Source organism: Lepidochelys kempii, chromosome 7 (genome assembly GCF_965140285.1).
Source record: "Lepidochelys kempii isolate rLepKem1 chromosome 7, rLepKem1.hap1, whole genome shotgun sequence".
Lineage (NCBI taxonomy): Eukaryota > Metazoa > Chordata > Testudines > Cheloniidae > Lepidochelys > Lepidochelys kempii.
The window spans coordinates 96,395,609-96,414,870 of NC_136386.1; the positions used below are offsets into that span (position 1 = coordinate 96,395,609).

General features: G+C 42.1%; 1 protein-coding gene across 1 annotated transcript in view; it reads right to left on the bottom strand.

The window, feature by feature from the left end:
• The window catches only part of ADGRA1 (adhesion G protein-coupled receptor A1), a 469,964-nt gene extending 451,296 nt beyond the window's left edge, over window positions 1-18,668 (bottom strand). The window contains exon 1 of the mRNA XM_073353951.1: window positions 18,372-18,668. Coding sequence (XP_073210052.1) covers window positions 18,372-18,592 — 221 coding nt within the window. The 5' untranslated portion in view covers window positions 18,593-18,668. The remainder of the gene's footprint in view (window positions 1-18,371) is intronic.
• Between the last annotated feature and the right edge of the window lie 594 nt (window positions 18,669-19,262).

The following is a 19,262-nucleotide window of genomic DNA, read 5'->3' on the forward strand; positions in this document are numbered from 1 at the left end:
CTCATTCAGGACTGGAACGCTCTTCTGCTAGGTGCTGTACAAACACATAGCAAGTGAGCCTGCATCCTGAAAAGCTTTCAGTTCAGCTCCCTGGTAACCAGTCAGAAAGGAGATTTGCAGCAGAATTCCTGCTGCAGCTCACCCTCCACCCAAGAAAGGTATTGGAGAAGTTCAACAAGCAATGTTGTTTCCTTTCTCTTACTTGTCCTTTGCCATGCACATCCCTACTGAATTATCTCAAGCGACCAATAAATGATTGATTAGAGATCATATCTAAAGTTTTTAACTAGTTTATAACCACCAAGTCAGAGGTGTCTATTTTTACCAAATACACGCATTCAAATCTTGGTTTTGAATATTTCAGTGTGCTATTGTCATATTTCTATGCATAACTATTTAAAAGTGACTAAATTTCATCTACATTTTTCCTATACTCCACGTAAGCAGACCATTCAACTCATTTTTGCCAGAACTCTTAGAATATAACAATTCAGCCTCTATGCATTAGGTTATATCCCTATATCACTGACTATAAGGAATGTGTTGTTCTACCCTGCAAATTGACAGCGTAGAAATGGCACAGTTTTGTTTAAACCCGCTTCCTGTGTGCTTTCAGAGTTAGATATACTCACTTAAGTTATAAGAAGTTTTAATACTTTTCTCTCCGTTTAGCTGAGATTTATTCTAGTCTTTCTTGTAGATCATTAAATAGAATAGCTTACTCTGGTTTCTCCCAAAATCTCATCAGCTAACCTTATTTTGTAGTTTAACAACAACAATTAATTGGACCATAACAAGAAGAAGATAAAGTAACAAAAAGTTACGCTAGCCCAGTTAGCTTATAAACAAGGGACTATCTTCTTACTGTACGTGCAACGTGCCTCCAGTGGCACATGACCAGGATTCCTCACCAAATTTAATCTGCTGGTTTGAACATTAACTTTCCCAGTCCAGGCCGGGTAATAACGGAGAGTGCGATGTGAACACGGATCCTGGTGTAAGGGTACTGTTGCCCCCTTACTAACATTCAGTGGGGTATTTTGGTTGGCTAGCTCCCAGTACTAAAAAGGGGAAGGGTCTATGGGAAACCAGGACCCTGAGACTGATAGTCCCCAGGAACAATGGGGAGAGGCCAATGCTCCAGGTCAGCCTGAATGACAGGGCAAACAGGCTAATCAGGGAGTCAGGAGGCCAGGGAGGTCCCATCCTCCATGTGAGCTGGATTTGCCTGGGTCAGCCAGAGTGGGGCCAAGCTAAGGAGAAAGCAGGGGCCCAAGCTAAGCTGGGGAGCAGAGCTGTGCCAGATCCAGAGGGACCAGAAAAGCAACCCAGAGAGAGCAGACCCTGTCCTGGGAGCAGAGCTGCAGCCCCAAAGCCAGAGGCACAGCCCAGAGAGAACAGACTTGCCCTGGGAGGAGAGCTGCAGCAACCAGAGCCAGAGGGGCCAGAAAAGCAGCCCAGGAAGCAGGTCAGTGCTGGGAGCAGAGTCACAGAAGCAGCCTGCAGAGCAGACCTGTCCTGGGAGCAGAGCGGCAGCAACCAGAGGCAGAGGGGCCAAAGAAGCAGCCCAGGGAGCTGGAGGCAGAGCAGCAGAAGCAGCAGCAGTGCAGAGACAGAGTGGTGGAGCTGGGGCTGGAGCAGTCCGGAGCTGGGTGCAGAGAGCAGCTGGGGAGACCAAGGGGGACCCTGGGCAGTGAGCCCAGCACAGGGAGACGCCTCAGCCAAGAGGCTCTGCAGGCCAGGCTTGGATCATAACCCCGACAGGGTGGGGGTGACACTGGGAAGAAGGGTCCTACCACTTAGAGCCTGAGAGCGTGTGGCCACCACCAGAGCAAGTGTCCAACCCACAGCATCTCTGCAGCAAAGCCAGGGCCTGAGAAGGAGGCCTGGGACTTACAAGGAACAGACTGTGAACTGCCCTGACATTCCAATGTTTGTGATGTTCCCTGCCACAGAGCGGGTTGATGAGTTTCCTTTAACCTTTCCCATTTTTCCTTATTCTTTTTAAAATTAATTGTTGATTAAATAACTTGCATTTGCTTTAACTTGTATATAATGGTCAGTGGGTCAGAGAAGTGCCCTGTGCAGAGAGAGTACCCCGGAGTGGGGAGACCCTAGCCCCTGTCCTAGGGGACCACAGCAGGGTTGGGGGTCGAGCCTCCCAGGAATCCTGGACCTAGCCTTATTGGGGTTACGAGGACTCTGCCAGACAGGAGAGTGGAAGGGGAGTCCTCATGGGGAGGAAGGCCATTGGGTAAAGGAAGTGGGAGCGAGGACTCGGATCCTTTCGCTAGCCCACTTCACCAGGATAGTGCAGAAGCCAGGAAAGTTCCCCACAATAGCGGGACTATTCCCCCGCTTACACTGGGTTCAGTCTGCAACCCAGATCTAGTTGCAAAAACTTCCAATGGTAAGTCCTTTGAACTCTGCCAGCCCAGAACACTCCAGACTGTAGAAGGTACCGTAACAAAACACAGACATCACAGTTCTTAAAGCTCCATATACCACATTCAGCAAGTTCCAAGCAGGATCAATAACTATGCAAACCCACTGAAGGCAATGCAGTGACATCCGTGGCAATTCATAGCCCATGTTGGCCAACAGAACCTTTATTTTTAGTCACATCTTTAGTCACTATTTTTAGTCACTTTTCAGAGAAAGACTCTACCTAATCTGAAATAGTGCTTTGGAAAGCTATAATTTAATAAAACATTACCTATTTTAATTTAGTCAAAATTTGATCCTGGCCTTTGATTCGTTTTCATTACCAAAAATCTTTGAAATCAAGTATTCCATTTGTAAATTAGGTGCCATAATGATATCAACTAGTAATATTAGGCTGGGATTTTCAAAGGAGCCTAAGAGAGTTAGGCACTTAAATACTGGTAAATTTCAGTGGGATTTGGGAACCTAATTTTCTTAGGCTCCTTTAAATATTTCCATCTTATTTTTAATATATTTACAAAGAAGCATGCTACACAAGTTACTGGTGCTACTGTAATGCTTGAGTAAAGCAAAAAAATACTTAAAAATCAAGATATCTTACTGAGCAATTTACATTTAAACAGTATAAAATGTTGCTGTGAACACTATTTTATGACATGATTATCTAATGAACGAATAATTACATGGGGGCACAAATTAATCAGAAATTGTTTCTGGAAGAATAGTCAATTAGAAACAAGTTTATAATGATAACCTGATGAGCATGAAGTATTCTAAAACAATTACTTCACTTACCCTGAAGTATTCAAGGAGATAAACAACTGATGTGTATGTGTAACAAATATGCATCTCTCATTTATTTACTGCTTATTGTTATTTTTTGTTCATAAAAAGCTATTGTTTTTCATTAGTTTTATTGAACAAATGATCTTGCACAGAATAGAGACAAAATAAACGATCACATCTGCATTTTTGTGAATATTTGATATTACCAAAGGGTTTACCTATGCATCATGTTTATTGTGAAATTAATTGGGAATTTTAAAAACATATTAAGCAACAGAGAAAAAATTAATGTAGTTGCTGGTTTGGGAAAATGTTCTCACTTCTTTGCTTTCATAATGTGAAGAGCATAGTTCTAGATGTTCTAGTTTTTCCTTGACATAGACCTTGAAGATTAGTAAATACAAGAGAGATATCTTTAATAAGATCTCATTTTAATAAGCAGCAATAAGTATTAATTAAATACATTGTCTGGGTTAGCTCATGTACATTTTATATTTTATGAAATGTTGGCAACACGAGGCATCTGAGATTGAATCTTCTGATATTTCTGTCCCAAGTCTTGAATCCTCATGGGCTTCCTAAGGTTTTCTGGTTACTCTGGAGTATCTATGAGGTGCTCTCACTCCAAATTCTAAGCAGGCAGCAATGGGAACAGCATGCTGCTGAAGAGAAAAGTAAGGTCACAGGATCATCCCGTGAAGATTGTCACCTGCCAGTGTCCTTAAGAGCCCAAACCTTCTTGCCACTGAAGGGAAAAGGCTCTGGAGCCTCCCCATGAGAGGAAGGTTGGTGGGTGGAACCCACACAATTTCCTAATTTTTTTGTTTAATTTCACTCAATCTCAGATTGATGATTTCTTTGCTGATGGAATAACAATCATTGTCTTCCTACAACAGAAACCAGCCATTGTTTTAGGTTGCTTAATAGAGTAATTCTAATCACAGACCAGAAGTTCAGAATCTAGCTGGTTAAAATGATCACCCATTTCTGATCAATAAATGGAACACTAGTGGATATATCAACGGTGCTTTCTTTTCTATATCCCAACTCCAGTATAAATGGGAAATGGTGGCTTTTGCAATAGTAGTATGACTGTCAGCCACAGCCCCCATATGTGAGAACAATTCATTAATTGGATTTAAGGTGAAATGCCATGGTAAGCTTGTAAAAAGGCTGGGAACGATACCAGCTATACCACAGAAAGGAGGAAAACTGTCTTTTAAACTTAGATATGTTTTAGTTTTCTGGCTCAAAGACAGTAACCGAAGTAACAATGCATTCTGGAGAGATTTCATCCTCAAATTGCTACACTTTTTATGTACGTACTGCATACTTTATTTTCTGTAACAGAGTCATGGGAATAGTTACATGGGGCTGCAAAGGATTAAGAGGGGAACTCCTCTCCCTCCCCTCTTTGCGCCCCCCCGGGATTGCCAACTTTGTAATATTTTTTTTTTAAAGAGTGCCAAAATCTCCCCCCCTCAACCCCATCCCCCATTTGCTCCTCTTCCCCCCCCACCTTCCCCCATCACTCGCTGCTATTCCCCTCTCTCCTCTGCCCAGGTTAGGAGGGACTTGCCTGCGGGAGTACATGGCTGGGAGCTTCAGCCACCCAATGCAAGTAGGAGGTGGCCCCGGCTGAGTAGGGGCTGGCACAGGTGATGACCCCACATCTCCCCGCCACCCCTGTCCACAGTAACTCGACTTTGCGTGTCCAGTCAGTAGATATGACCGGACACTTTCAGCTCCCCTTTTTGACTGAACTTTCCATTCAAAAACCAGGCACCTGGCCACCCTATCCTCACCCCTGCATGCCATCAACACCCAGCCCTGGGTGGGGGGTGGGCAAGGAAGATTGCAGTGTCTATCCCTTCCAGCTGACAGATGGAGGGGAGGCAACAGAGCCATCATGAGGCTACTGCTCAGTAAAACCACACTCAGAATTCTCCTCCCATTTCCTAGCCATTGTTTAGGTGATGAACTGAGAAGAGAGGAGGAACTGCAGCGATGACAGTAGGACTGTTCTGGTCTTCTACTAGGCAGATGGAGTTTATGAACCAGCAGTTGGCAGTGGAGAATAGAGGAACTGGAGAAGGCAGAGATGGGAGCAAAGAGGCAGGAGGGAGCAGAAATAATCAGATTAAAATGGATGAGGGGAGATCCTAAAGGGAGGATGAAAAAAGGAGTAGGAACTGGGAGTGTATGAGGGTAGAGCTGGGTATGTCAGAGACAGGGGAAACTGGAGGAGGACAAGGAGAAAGTAGGAATAGGAATGCAATCCACTATCTAGGGCTGAATGAGGGAGGGTGAGAAAGGGAGACTGAAGAGCAGAGGGATTGTCTGGGGACTGAAATACAATGGAGCAAATCAACGCAGAGTCACTATGGATGTATTTCTGAAAGACCTTTGTGGCAGAGGGACATCTGTGGAAGAAAGGACATCTGTGGAGGAAAGACTATAGAGTATGGGAAGGAAGAGAAGAATGAGTTGGGGAGGAAGGAGGAGGAAACTTGTGGATGCAACAGTGCAGACGCAGACTGCAACAGCAGAAGGTGAGCATGACTATGTGCAAAGGCTGGCGAGTGGGAGAAGTAACAAAGAATGAGCCTCTTAAGTAGGGTGTTCTTTAGACCAAAAGGTAAAAGATACGAGGAACAAGGCTCATGTTTTGGGGGATGGGAGGGCAAAGAGATACTCAGAAGGTCTATACTTGTTTTCAGAATCTTAATAATGCATTGCCCCAAGTAACTTTTAGGTACTATTGCAAGGAAACTCAGTTTTTAGTCAGCACTGACCTTGTGTCCTAGTATGTCTGAGTGTTAAAAGCTGAAGCTGGTTTTTGTTGTGCTGTTGATAAGTTACCATAACTGAGAGAAAGTTTCACACGCTCTTTATAGGTGCATCTTTCCCATCATTTTTGCTATATTTTTCCAAAACGCTGTAAGTAGAGCTGAGTGAATAGTGACCTTTTCGGTTCATTGGCAATTTTGGAAACTTTTTTTTTTTTAAAAGAATTAAAGGTAATTTTGAAACAAGTATTTCAAACTGAAAAATCAAAAATGTTTCATTACAGTTTTTTCAGATTTTTTTTCACCCCCAAAGTGAACAATTTGGTAAATCAGATACAAATGCATAAAATATTTTGGTGTCACTGATTCTACATAGTCACCAAAAATGTTTTGTCCAAAAAAAAAAAAAAAAAGATTTCACGCAGCTGTAGCTGCAAGGCTAATTGTGTTCAGGTTTGAGGTTTGGGAATCTAACCTCCATTTCTTGTATTCAAAGGTATAGGGTCACTTGCTGGTTTGATCTAGTGTAAATGGTGGATTCTCTGTAACTTGAAGCCTTTAAATCATGATTTGAGGACTTCAGTAACTCAGCCAGAGGTTATGGGTCTATTGCAGGAGTGGGTGGGTGAAGTTTTATGGCCGGCAAATGTGCAGGAGGTCAAACTAGATGATTGGGATGGTCCTTTCTAGCCTGGAAGGCTATGAGCTTTTCCAGTGAGTTTGTAGCATATTTGTTCTGCCCTCATACAAAATGCTAGAGTTAATATTAATTTTCAATTAAAATCTATTGTCAGGGAGCTAATAAATTATAGCAAATTTGACAAACTGTTTAGCTCCTCTGACAACAGTGTATTCTGTTTCCAGTTTTTGAGGTCTCGTTTTAGGATATTACCAGGTTTAGGTTTATTTTCCCATTCTATTATTTAGGTTGGCATTTACTTTAATTCCAATATATATAAATCCCTTGATCTTTCCAGTTACAATTCCGGTCTATGAAACAAACATTGAAGCACCTATTTTGAATTGGAATTGGTTCATCTTTACATAAAAAACGCTATTTATAAGAGGGTCACCTCTGCTACCTTGATTCTGTGGTTCCTTCTTTTTACAGCAAACTCCTCACTAGCCAGGGAGAACCATGAAGGTCCATATCCTAGTAGGCCTGGAGGCCCTAGGCCATCAAAGTTTTTCAAAGCTATAATGCTGCATTAACAATGAAGAGAATCACAGTGGGCTTGATTCTCAGTTATGCTGAGTCCTCTCTACATTGCCAGAAGGGCCTGAGTGTAATGGGGAATTCAAGACAGTATATTGAGAACTCTGGAAAGTAAAATACAGCCAACCCCAAAGCTTCAGGATTTACCAAGGGGCAGCTTTTTAAAAAGAAAAAAAGGTTTAAAAAGGACATTCTTATTTATGTGCTACCTGACAGCAAGAGCTAAATTTTATCAGACCCTGAGGTAAATCTCAGAGTTTTTTCATAGTTTTTTATAATAAGACTGCCAGCATACAACAACAAATCCCAGAAGTCTTCTCCTGCCTGTGTTTTGTTACTGACAGAACAGTTTATATAGTGGACATAATCTTATCTGAAAAAGAATAAGTCCAATTTAATACAGACAAGTAACTATCACCAATGTTATTAAACTATAATAAAAACATCAGAAGTGGAGCAATGGCATGAAGTACATTCACTATTTGGAGATAAATCTCTCAGCTCAGTTTCAGGCATGAGAACAAAGTAGGAACTACTGAAAAGGAGAACAGTAGCATGTTACCTCAAAATCAAAAAACAAAGTGAATATTCTCTATACTAAGAAAAGAGAGAGAGTGTGTATCAGAGAGAGAGAGAGAGAGAGAGAGAGAGAGAGAGAAAATCAGAAGAGCAAGAAAGTGTTTGAGAAACCTACAACTCCACATTAACTCCCAAGAACTTGAAAGTAAATTTATGAAACACTATCTTGGCCAATGAAATAAAGGTTGGTCCAGTATGACTAGGGAAGCAGATAGCTAGCAGACTATTTTATGTATTTCTAATGCTGTAGAATTACTCGTCAGGGACAACGAAAATGAAGGAGAGCTAAGATATCAAGTGGCAGTTGTACACAAAATTAGAGACAGAAAGCATGCTTGAAAACTTTCACTGCTGGTTTAATTCTGAATGTCAAGTCAGTACAGGTGAATCTCAGGTGTACATGAGAGAAACAAGTAAGCCTCACAAATACTTCTTAGGAGTTGTTAGAGCAGAATAGCTGTCTTAGTGGAGAAAATCTGCCCTTTTAGCTTCCAGATTTATGCCACAAAACAGCTGTGTATAATAGAAGCAGGGCAAAACACAGTCTGAGGAAAGAAGGATGGATTATCTGGAACAGGGCCGGTTTGAGCAGCTGTGACAAGGCCTCTGCAGAAGAAAACAGTGTTATGTCTACAGAAGTTTTACTCAGGAAGCTGCTGGGTCCTTCTGTGGAGGGATGGAGGCAGCCACAGAGAAGTGTTCTTTCTAGAAAGGGAGAAAACAAAGGGAGCAGAGTGACTGGAGAAACCACTACATGTGTCACAGGATAGGAAGGGGACAGGGAAGGAGTAGAACAGCCCTAAATTGCAGTTTTTTCACAAGATGGGAGGCAGGAAGCATAGTGGCCTCAGAGCTGCTGCTCCTTTAAGAAGAGGGAGCAATGTGCAGAGTGTCCTGGCAGAAGGGGAAGCAGCAGAGCCCTACAAAGAGATACTCGAAGCAGAAATGATTGATCTGATTGGGGAGGGCAGAATTGATAAGAGCATAATTGACTGAGGGGAGGGAAGATGTGACAATGGAAATCAAATATGCATAGCTTTGGGGGGAGGTATTTCGCTTGGGATAGTAGGTATAAGTTTTGGAGGCCCAGATTTTCACTCTCTCTCCAGATCACATGAAAATTGTGTGTACAAGCTGTGCCTCATGACCAGCGAAGACACTCAGCCCCTAACTATCCCCATCTGTACATTTTTATAGTTTGATCACTCTTGAAAAACATGTGTAAGATACTAAGATTTCCAGCAATGCTGTAAATCTGTCAATGTTACTTCTGAGAGTCACTTTCATCACCTGCTTTTTAGGGAAAAGTTCCCTTTCAGTAGCTGGAAAAAGATACTATGATCCCCAAGAGGCATGAACTCCTAGAGCCTCTTTTAAGGAGAACTTCCACATGCATAAAAGTTACCGACGAGAGCTGGAATAAGAGATATAACCAGTTGGTGGGCAGGACTTCAGCTAGTGACCAAGGGTGGGATCCACAAAGGTACTTAGGTACCTAACTCCCATTTTTAGGCACCACTGCAATTCACAAAACTCCCACTTGACTGCCACCTAACACTGTAGGAGCCTAAACTCATTTGGCATCTAAGTTTTTTCCTCTGGGCATGCACACTGCCACCTCATTCTAGGTGCCTGAATACCTATCCCCTGCCTGAGCCCATGCACTACTGCCTCACGCTAGGTGTCCAGACATCTCCTGCCTAAGCCACAGAGTGTTTCACAAACTAGAAAGATAGGAGTTCAGCTAGCCAAGTTGTATGTGTGGGCCCAGTCCAGTACGTGATCTCTGAGTATGCCTACCCTATTGGGGCCCTCAGGCAAGTTCACACAAAGACAGCTGTGTGCACGGGGAGAGAAAACCTCCCTTGTAATCTTTAGCCCTAGTGAATAGGGTACTCAGCCAGGATGTGGGAAATCCCCGTTCTAGTTCCCTCTCCTACTGAGAAGGAGAAAGGATTTGAACAGGGATCTTCCAACTCTCATGGGAATGCCCTAACCTCTTGGCTATAGAGTCATTCTTTCTCTCTCTCTGGCCCAGTTAATATTGTTTAATTAAAGTGGAACAACCTCAAGAGGAGAGATTGGAGGTGCCCACATCAGAATATTCTATAGCCCAGTGGTTAGCGCTCTCACCTGAGAGGTAGGAGACTCCTGCTCAAATCCCTTCTACCCTCAGGTAGAATACTTGACCTGTGAGTCTTTCACATCCTGGGTGAGGACCCTATCCACCAAGCTATACATTAGACAGGAGATCCTCCCTCCTCCCCCCCAGCTCTTTTGACTAGGATTCCACATGCAACTCAGGCAGCTGAGCACCTATGTTCCCTTACTTCATGGATCACTAACAGAGCTAGGCTCCCCCATGGAGCCCAAACTTAGGTGCCTATCTTTGAGAGAGGGGTAGTCCATAGCCCTCACCCCTCTGGCTGAAGTCTCCCATTAGCTATCCTAGGCAGCTTCCCACCTAGCATGCTGGCTTTGTGGACTGAAAGCTAAGGCACCTCTCTCTCTCTCTCTCTCTCTCTCTCCATTCATTGTATAGAGAGCCTAAGCCTCTAATTCAGGCTTTGTGGATTGCAAAGGCATTCCTATGATTTTCTAGGCCCCTAAAAGTTTGGCATTATTAGGCTCCACATTGCAATGCCTCCTTCCCTTTGTGAATCCCACCCCCAGTTACTGACTGCTTTAGAACTGCCAATGATCCAAACATAGGGCCCTACCCAGGCACAACAGATGAGGGTACATGCACTTGAGACACAATTTGATTTTTTTGCCGCGTATATCCTTTGGGCATTAAAAATAAATCTGTGCAGCACATATTGGCCTAACATAGCAAAACATGCAGTGGCATTTATCAAATCTCTTCTAGCTTGACAATCAACTAAGGTCAATAATGGATCAACTGGCACATTATCCCATATGGCAGAAACCTACATATGAGGGAGCAAATTTGCAACATAACACTTTACCTAGGTCTATCTTCCCTGTTAAAGAGATATACATATATGTTTACATATACCTATTTTTCCTAAGCAATCTTAAGTCTTTTGTCCCTCTGGAAAGAGTCTACCCCAAAATTAGAAAGCCAGCGATATGCAAGTTGCCTAGTCTCGGATATATATTCCATGTTGTTAGTGAAATGACCAAATAGATAAGTGATCCAAATAATAATAGATTGCAAAGATTGCAGTCCTGGGCCTCTAAAGAGTCACCTGTCTAGAAGAACAGGGATAGAACGTTTAGGCTGTGGAATTGCAATGATCACTTATTATCCTTAGATTAGTCAGAATGAAAAAAGATGAAAAAAAGACCCTATTATATATTTAAGAATGTATTATGAAAAAAAACCAATATAATAGCTCTTCTATTGTTCCTTTGGCATGTAAAACTGGTATCAGCATGGCTAAGTGTCAATTTGAACACCAAAATGTCAGGACTTAGTTATTATATTAGGTACTGCCAAATTAAACAGAGAATTCAGGGCTCCTTCTCCCCTCCCCAGAAATAACCTCACCCAGCATGTCTGTCTAACGGAGAAAATAAAACATTTAAATTCATGGTATTTTGCACTCATTCTGGGTATGTCTAGACCAAGAAAAACAATCAATTTTAGGCTGACCTACAATGCCCTACAAATCTCATCCTGCCTGACATGTCTACTCTCTTTTCCGCCTGTTCCCCATTCACCTCTCCCTGCCACTCACTTCAACTTTCTCATATCTTCTGTCAATTTTCCTTATGCTTGGAATTTCTTTCACCATGGCCGATTGTCCCTCCAACAGATTTTTGGGAGGCTGCATGGTCCAGCACATAGATAGGGAGCCAGAAGATTTGGCTTTCCTCTTCCTGTCTGACAATGATCTGTTGTATGACCATGTGCAAGTCACTTAGCTCTCTTCACCTGAGTTTCCTCACCTGTTTAATAAGGATAATAACTTATCTGTCTTTATACGGTGCCTTATGAATGATCTAGAGATTACAAGTGTTATGCAAGGGCTAAGTATTATTAAAACATTTTTGAAACCCATTCTCAGGAACCCTCTTTTATCATCATTATCTTCTCACCAATAATCTTTTTTTGTTCATCCCTGACTTCCTAAAATATTGTCTTGCATTTGCTAGCCTTGGATAACTTAGATCGTAGGCTCTTAGGGACATGAAATGTGTTTTATACTGTAAAAGTACAGTGCAGTAAAATTTATTTGCTATATAATTTATTAATAACAACCGTTATGAACCACTGCAGCATAGAACAGGAAGAGACAAGACTGGGCATGAAACAAATGAAGTAGATTTTGTTTTGTTTTTTAAAGTATATAAAGCAAGTGCTGATGTGACATAACATTTCAGTAATTTGGAGACAAGGGAAATGGGTTTCAGAGTAACAGCCGTGTTAGTCTGTATTCGCAAAAAGAAAAGGAGTACTTGTGGCACCTTAGAGACTAACCAATTTATTTGAGCATGAGCTTTCGTGAGCTACAGAATTGGTTAATGTTTGCAAAGTGCTTTGAGTATGAAAAAAACTATGTATTATCATTATCACGACAGAGCGTCTCTGAAATTAAATATCTGAGGGGCTCACCACGGCCACTGATCTATGAAAAATGTGAGTCTTCAGCTCAGCACATCCACTGCATTTGTGATAGTTATTTACTAATGGCCAAGTTCTACCTTTAGTGAAATCTGTGTAACCCCATTTAAGACAACAGAGTTGCATAGGGATAACTGAGGGAGAATTTGTCCATAAAAAGGGACTTGGTGTGAGACTAGTGCTGGATTTTCTTTCAAAGGAAAAAGTAAGTTAATCATGTACTACTATCAGAAACAGGTGAATTTTAGTAATATTTTGAAACTATATCACCTTCCAGCCAAGGCTACCAAGGCATTTAATAAATAAAGATTCACAAGCCAACAAGGAAGACTGCATTATCCTCATTTTACAGAACATAAAAAAAACAGAGGCACAGACAAGGTAAATGGCTTGTCTCATAAAAAGAAAAAAAAAATCAGACAGCATCTCTGTGCTAGAGCTGAGAACAGAACCTAGATCTCTTCATGACCTAGAGGTGATTTAACCTTTAGACCACAGTGCTTTGCAATAAACAAGTTGCCTGTGTATATCTGAGGTCAACAGGACCAACTATCATGTTATGCAGCCAACCATCACTGGAATGACTCCAGAGCCACTTAATAGCTCGCAAAGACCTTTCCGATTACGTCTCTACACATTTTTCAATTGCATCAGAGATCCAAATGCAAAACCAAACAGTCTAAGGCATCATAAGGATTTTCATTAACCCACATGCATTATGTAGGTCCACAAGTCAGCGAGGGCTGATCCAGCAGTCCATATTTATCCAAAATTCCCTACTAACATCTAAAAGCAATAACGTGCATCCAAGGAGTGGAAGGTCCTGAATGGATCACCGTAATTCACTTACCAATAAATCTTTACATCTAGAATACCCACTTGTATAGTGAATGGAGATTTTTTTTTTATATAAAGGCTGGTCAGTATTTTTGGGCATATGTTTAATTTAAACAAGTAAAATTTAATATATACTCTCTTAACTCTGATAGAACGTCTTTTTATGAGACAATGAAACCAATGGTTATTACCCAAAAAGTTGTAATACATCTTGTTTAGTAATATTGTGAGAGTTTGGATGATCAGCTCAAGAGCAAGCTCCTACATCAACCAGAATTTAGAGTGCTCATGAGGGAGAGAGTATCTCATCTGTTGCACACTCTCATGAGCCTGCAGGCACACTCAAGGAATAGCATAGACAGGATCTGAAAGGGCCAGATGGAAGATCAACACAAAGCAAAGTCTTTGTGATTGGAAGGAGGAAGTGTGGAAGCATACTGGAGTGCTCAAAAGGCTCCTGTCCCACTAGGGAAAAGAGTATTATGGAGTGGACAGCCAAAACAAGTTATATGGCAGGCAAATGCTTCCAAGACTTAGATAGACAGGGTCACAGGATGATCTTGTTTGACAACAGCAAAAATATAGAAACCTGAAGGGAAATAAAAAAAAAAAAGATGTGTCTAAACTTTAAGTTAGACACAACAAGAAGAACAATAAAAGATCAGATCACTGGTCCTTGCCTCAAAAAGTGGACAATAACTTAGCCAATTGCAGACTGATCTGCACAGACGTGGAGTAGGATTAGCCTTTTGCTGACCTCTGCGGACACTCAAGAAACATGAGATTGGATTATCCACATCATTAGTTTACATAACTGTCTTGAACACTATTTTGTCCTTTTTATAATCCAGCCAAATGTCTTTATTACCTCCGATGGCAATGAATAAAGTCTCTCTCTCCCTCTCCCTCAAAATAAAAAAAGAAAAAAAAAAAAAAAAAACCACCAACCAACCACACCCACCAACATGGTTATAGCAACTTTATTGTCCAGAAGTGAAATATGGGCACTGAGAAAGGCTGAAGAACACCAGACTTGTGGTGTTCAATTCTCATCTCATTTTTCAGCATGAATCTCCTTCTCCATAAGTACACTTTAAAGGCCATTGCCGCAAAAATAAATAAGAATAAAGTATACAAGCAAAAATACACAATTTAAGAAAATATAAACAACTACCAAGAAAAGTGAACACATGATATAAAAATCCCATTAAGATCCACTCTAAACACAAACAAATGAAATATGCAAAAAGCAAAATGAAAGAAACGTTACGTTATGTTACTTCTACTCATTGTGGGTCTGCACATCAGTAGATATTCGTATCAATATGGAAATAGCAGATGCCGTAATTTAACACAGCTTTGGAACAACAGTATACTGCTGTAGAAAGACGAAAAGAAATCCCTCTGCTACAGAAGGCACATAAGTCTCTGTTGCAAGTCACTGAGGAGTATCACTGTGGATCGGAACAAACCCATTTCAACAGAAGATACACGCTTACTTTCAAAAGCTATAGTAAAATTAGACAGCCGTTTTATCCAAGTGTTTACAGTTCCTATTTCAAAGGCACCGAGATAAATATTGAATACAGACAGACAAACAGTGCGTCCAAAAAATTTTAACAAAATTTCTTTAAAAAAAAAAATTAGGGTGCTACAGCTGACTGATAGCTCATTTTCTTAAATTTTGCTTCTCGTAAAACGCTCTTAATTTGTTGGGGTCACCTGACATTTTATAGTGCAGATATTACTGAATGTAAAGATTTTGAAACCTGTATGAGCCCAGTTAGTGACAATCTCTCCCACCACTCAAACTGAAGATTGGTTAAGAAACCATCCAAAGCCCATTGAAGTCAACGGGAGTCTTAACTTCATATCAGACCCTAAACTACCAAGACATTTAGTAAAATGTATGTCAAATCCTGCCAAGTCTGCCCATCACAACCAACTCCCATAGTTAATCAATTAAAGAAACATTAATACAAACTCTCTTCCCTAACAAAACATACATATTGTGTTAAATTAGTTGATAAACTGCATCACATAGCATGTATGTACATATGTATTTACAAAGTATACAGTATGCACTGTAACTTCATCTTACTGATTTAAGAGATATTTATTACTTCTCGATGGTGGTAAATTTTTCATAACTGCCCACTACGGTTGTCAAAATATTGTAACAATTTGCCTTAGATCTGCCCTTCCAATTAAATAGCACCAAAAAGAAAAAGCAACTATTATTGAATGAAATTATTAAAATCATATGAAATGTTATAATAATTTGCTACACTTGTTTTATTTAATGTTACTGCATCTGCAACACACATTGACCTTTATTCACATCTATATTTCCTAATTGTTAAAGCAATCCAAGATTTTGTATTCCATATGTTATAGCTTTCTCTGTAGGCCAATATAACCGAGTGGAAATAGGCAGCGTGTCTGCAAGCAAATGCTCTTTTACTAGATCTTTTTACACCTCAAATTTTAAGTCTTGTTTTACCTTCAAGCATTAGCTTCTAATTACAGATTTAGTCTCGGAAAAAATGTAATCTCCTTAAACTACATGTAATTTAAAAAGGAGGCATTTAGCAGGCATACAACATTTTATTCACTTAAATAGAAATTTTCCATTTCTTATGCTCAAAATTGCTCTAACACACACATTTAGTTTTGAAGTCAGCAGAAGTTGGTCCAATAACAGATATACCTCACCCACCATGTCTCTCACAGTTTTGATCAGTTAGCTATAAGTAACAAGTTACCTATTAAGATTAAGTGACTTTCATATGTCACTTTCAAAAATGTAGCATAGTGTATTTCTGATACTTGAATAAATGTGTTTGAGTGTCCTCTGAACTATATGGTATTATCTACCTTGAGACTAGTGCCTTAAGTCTTAGATATCAGTGGGCAGCTCCTCATTTTGGAGCTATGACAACTTGCGTCAGCGGAGGATCTGCCTGTATATATTTATTCCTGCACTACCTTCTTTCAATAGTACACTCCTATTTGAAACACTTCAACTGTTAATCCTATATTAAGTATGCTGAGTTAACTTTCTAATACAGTTTAAAAGTATAAATGGTCATAAAAGAAGTGTTTCCAAAAAGTCTGGAGAACTTTTTGCAAATAAATATTTAAATATAAAGCACAAAGGAACACCTTGTAGACATGCACAATTAGAGAGTTTCTAGCAATGTCTTAAGTAATGGAGAAAAGTAGTTAAGTCTGCACAAAATCTTTTTGGAAAGTTAGAATGCTTTATGTTCTTAAAGAAAATTATAAACTGTGAAAGTAACATTGCATTTAGATGGTAGTTATGAACTTATGTTGATTTAATAAAGTTATTCTACCTCAGTTCAGCAAAATTCTTTGAGAAGTGTAGTTATCGTATCTATATATTAAGACGCACAAGCTTCCCAGATGAAAGATCAGCATAATCAGTTTTAGCAAAACCTGAACTGGATCACACTCAGCACATCTGCACATTTACAAGCACAAATTCCCCAGATGTCATAAATTACTATCTTTACCACTTGCCTCCTAAAAGTGTTGACTTAAAGAAAGTGCTGTGAACAGTGGAGATTTTCCCAGCATGAGTTGTCAAATGAACTAAATTCAATTGCATAGGATCAGTTGGATATATGCATCATCTAAAAGGGCAAAATGCCAACAATGTTAATGCTTGGGTCCTGTTATAGGAACATTACTTTAACGTCTCAGTGATAGAGGTACAAAATACCATTAGTTATGTTTACTTACAATGAATATCATATATTCAAGTTCATGTGTGTGCAATAGACAACACTATATTTGTTGCCTATTTCCAAAACACATGCAAGTCAACAATGCACAAATTGTGAGTCATTTCCCCACTACTGGATTACTTAAACAACAAACAGATCTGATGTATTCCAAATAGTATGTATACAACCAAAAATGTATGCAGACAAAAATGTAGACATCGCAGCTTCCAAACTTTAATTAGAGAAGAAAACATCAGTTTCAGATAATTTGTTAAATAACCCTTAAAATGCAGCTCTGCAGTACAGATGGCATGTTTTAATCATCCTTGGGGTTGGAAATTATCCTGTTTCAAGTTTAAAGGTGCATCAGCTGGTCTAATCAGCTTAACTATCACTAACATTTTCAAAACCACCCTACAAGGTAGTATGCAATTTACATTGTAGTAAATTCTGCTTCCCAAAAACAAACAAAATAACAAGAGTTTTTAAGCTAGAAGTGAAAACAAACTCAAATATTTTTTAAAAGTAGGGCCAGAGTCACATTTGCCCACCCAGGCTGATTAGAGAGACAAAGTGGGTGAGTAATATATATTTAGAGGACCAACTTCTGTTCTTCTTCAGGTTTCCTCACCCACCTTGTGTCTGTAATAGCCGGGGCCCAACTGGGCTACAGCTACACTGCATACACCCAGTTTGATCTCAGTTTCTACTCCATTTTGACTCTGATTAAGATGTTTGATGTATATTTCATAATTTGTTATGCACACTGAACCATTTCCTCTTTTGGAAGAGAAGTAGCTTTCTTCAAACTTTTACAGAAGGTTTCAGACCGACACTGCACAAACTATTAGTTTATAACGTTTTTCCTAGGTGGGCTTCCTTGGTCCACTACTCTCATTTCTCTCCCAGAAAAGAAATAACACGCTCTTTAGAGTCCAAACTTTCCCCGTCCCCTTCGAAGCTGTGACAGCTATCTGGAAACACCAGTGACTAGATTAGTGTCCATAGTTTGCACCGGGATATGTGCGCGCTTTGGCAGAGGGGATGCATCCCCACCTGGAGTCGGTGAGCAGCTCGGCGAGGTGTTCAGCTCTCACACTTCAACTTCCAGGCGCCCAAAGTGTCCTCCAACTTGGGCTCTCTCCCAGGCACGACCCGCTGCCTCCTGCATTAGCCAGAGGCTTGCCTCTCTTGATCCTAAGTCCAGCCCTGTCCGACCCCCCTCCCGCCGGCCCGGAGAGCAGCAAAGCCAGACCCTTGACAGCTGGGTTTCCTTTCACACGCTCGCCTAGCCAGCTCCATTCACACACCCCCACACCGGCTGTTTATCCGAGGCAGGCTCCACACGTGCCCCCGCAGCCCAGCCGGGCTGTACTTACAGAGACACCGTGCGGCTCGGCAGCAGAGAAGGCTGCAAAGTTTCGACCAACTCCCCGCCGCTGCAGACAACTTTGATGCGGACGGTTTGGCGGCCGGGCCCCTTGGAGCGCTCCGCGGTGCAGAGGCAGCTGTCAACGATGAGGTCCGGGCAGTTCCGGCTGGCCCAGGAGAGCCCCGCCAGCGCGGCCGCCAAGCAGAGGCAGCGGCAGAGCCCGTGCATGGCGGAGGAGCGGACGCCGCGGCTCTGCGCTGCTCATGGCAAGTTCCGCGCACAGCCCGCTGCGAGGGCGGCTCGGTGCCCGCCACGCCTCCTGCACAGACCCGCTGCCGGCCGCGCGGCCCCGGGGCAGGCAGCGGCCCCCGCCCTCGCGGTAGCCTGACCGGGCGGACCCGCGGCCGGTCACGCCCAGCAGGAGCCTCGGCGGCGCCCTCCCGCTCACCGAATAAAACTCCCCCGGGAGGGGAGCGCGCCTCCCACCGCGGCAGAGGGGCGCTCCCACCAGCTGATGTCAGCGCGACCCGCCCCCAGCCAGGCTCCGCCACCGGCCCCGGGCAGCGCCCCCGGGCTGAGAGGGCGAGCCGGGCTGCAGCTCACTCGGTCCGCGCCTGGCGGGGCTCGCTGCCGTCTGGCCCCCACCTCGCAAGGGGTAGGGCCTGGGCTGGTGCTGCACAGGGCGAGCCCCCCCGGGGCAGTGACAGCGACAGCGTGAGGTTGAGGGGCACCGTGGGAACCCAATTTACAGCCAGCCTACTCCTCCCCCTGTGGGTTTGGAGAGCGGAACTGAGTGGGGAGATGCCATTGGGAGTATCCTGACCATGGGCTTGTGGTTAAGGAATTGGAGGACTCGGCCTTTGGAGATCTGGCTTCATTTCCCAGCTCCGCCACTAAT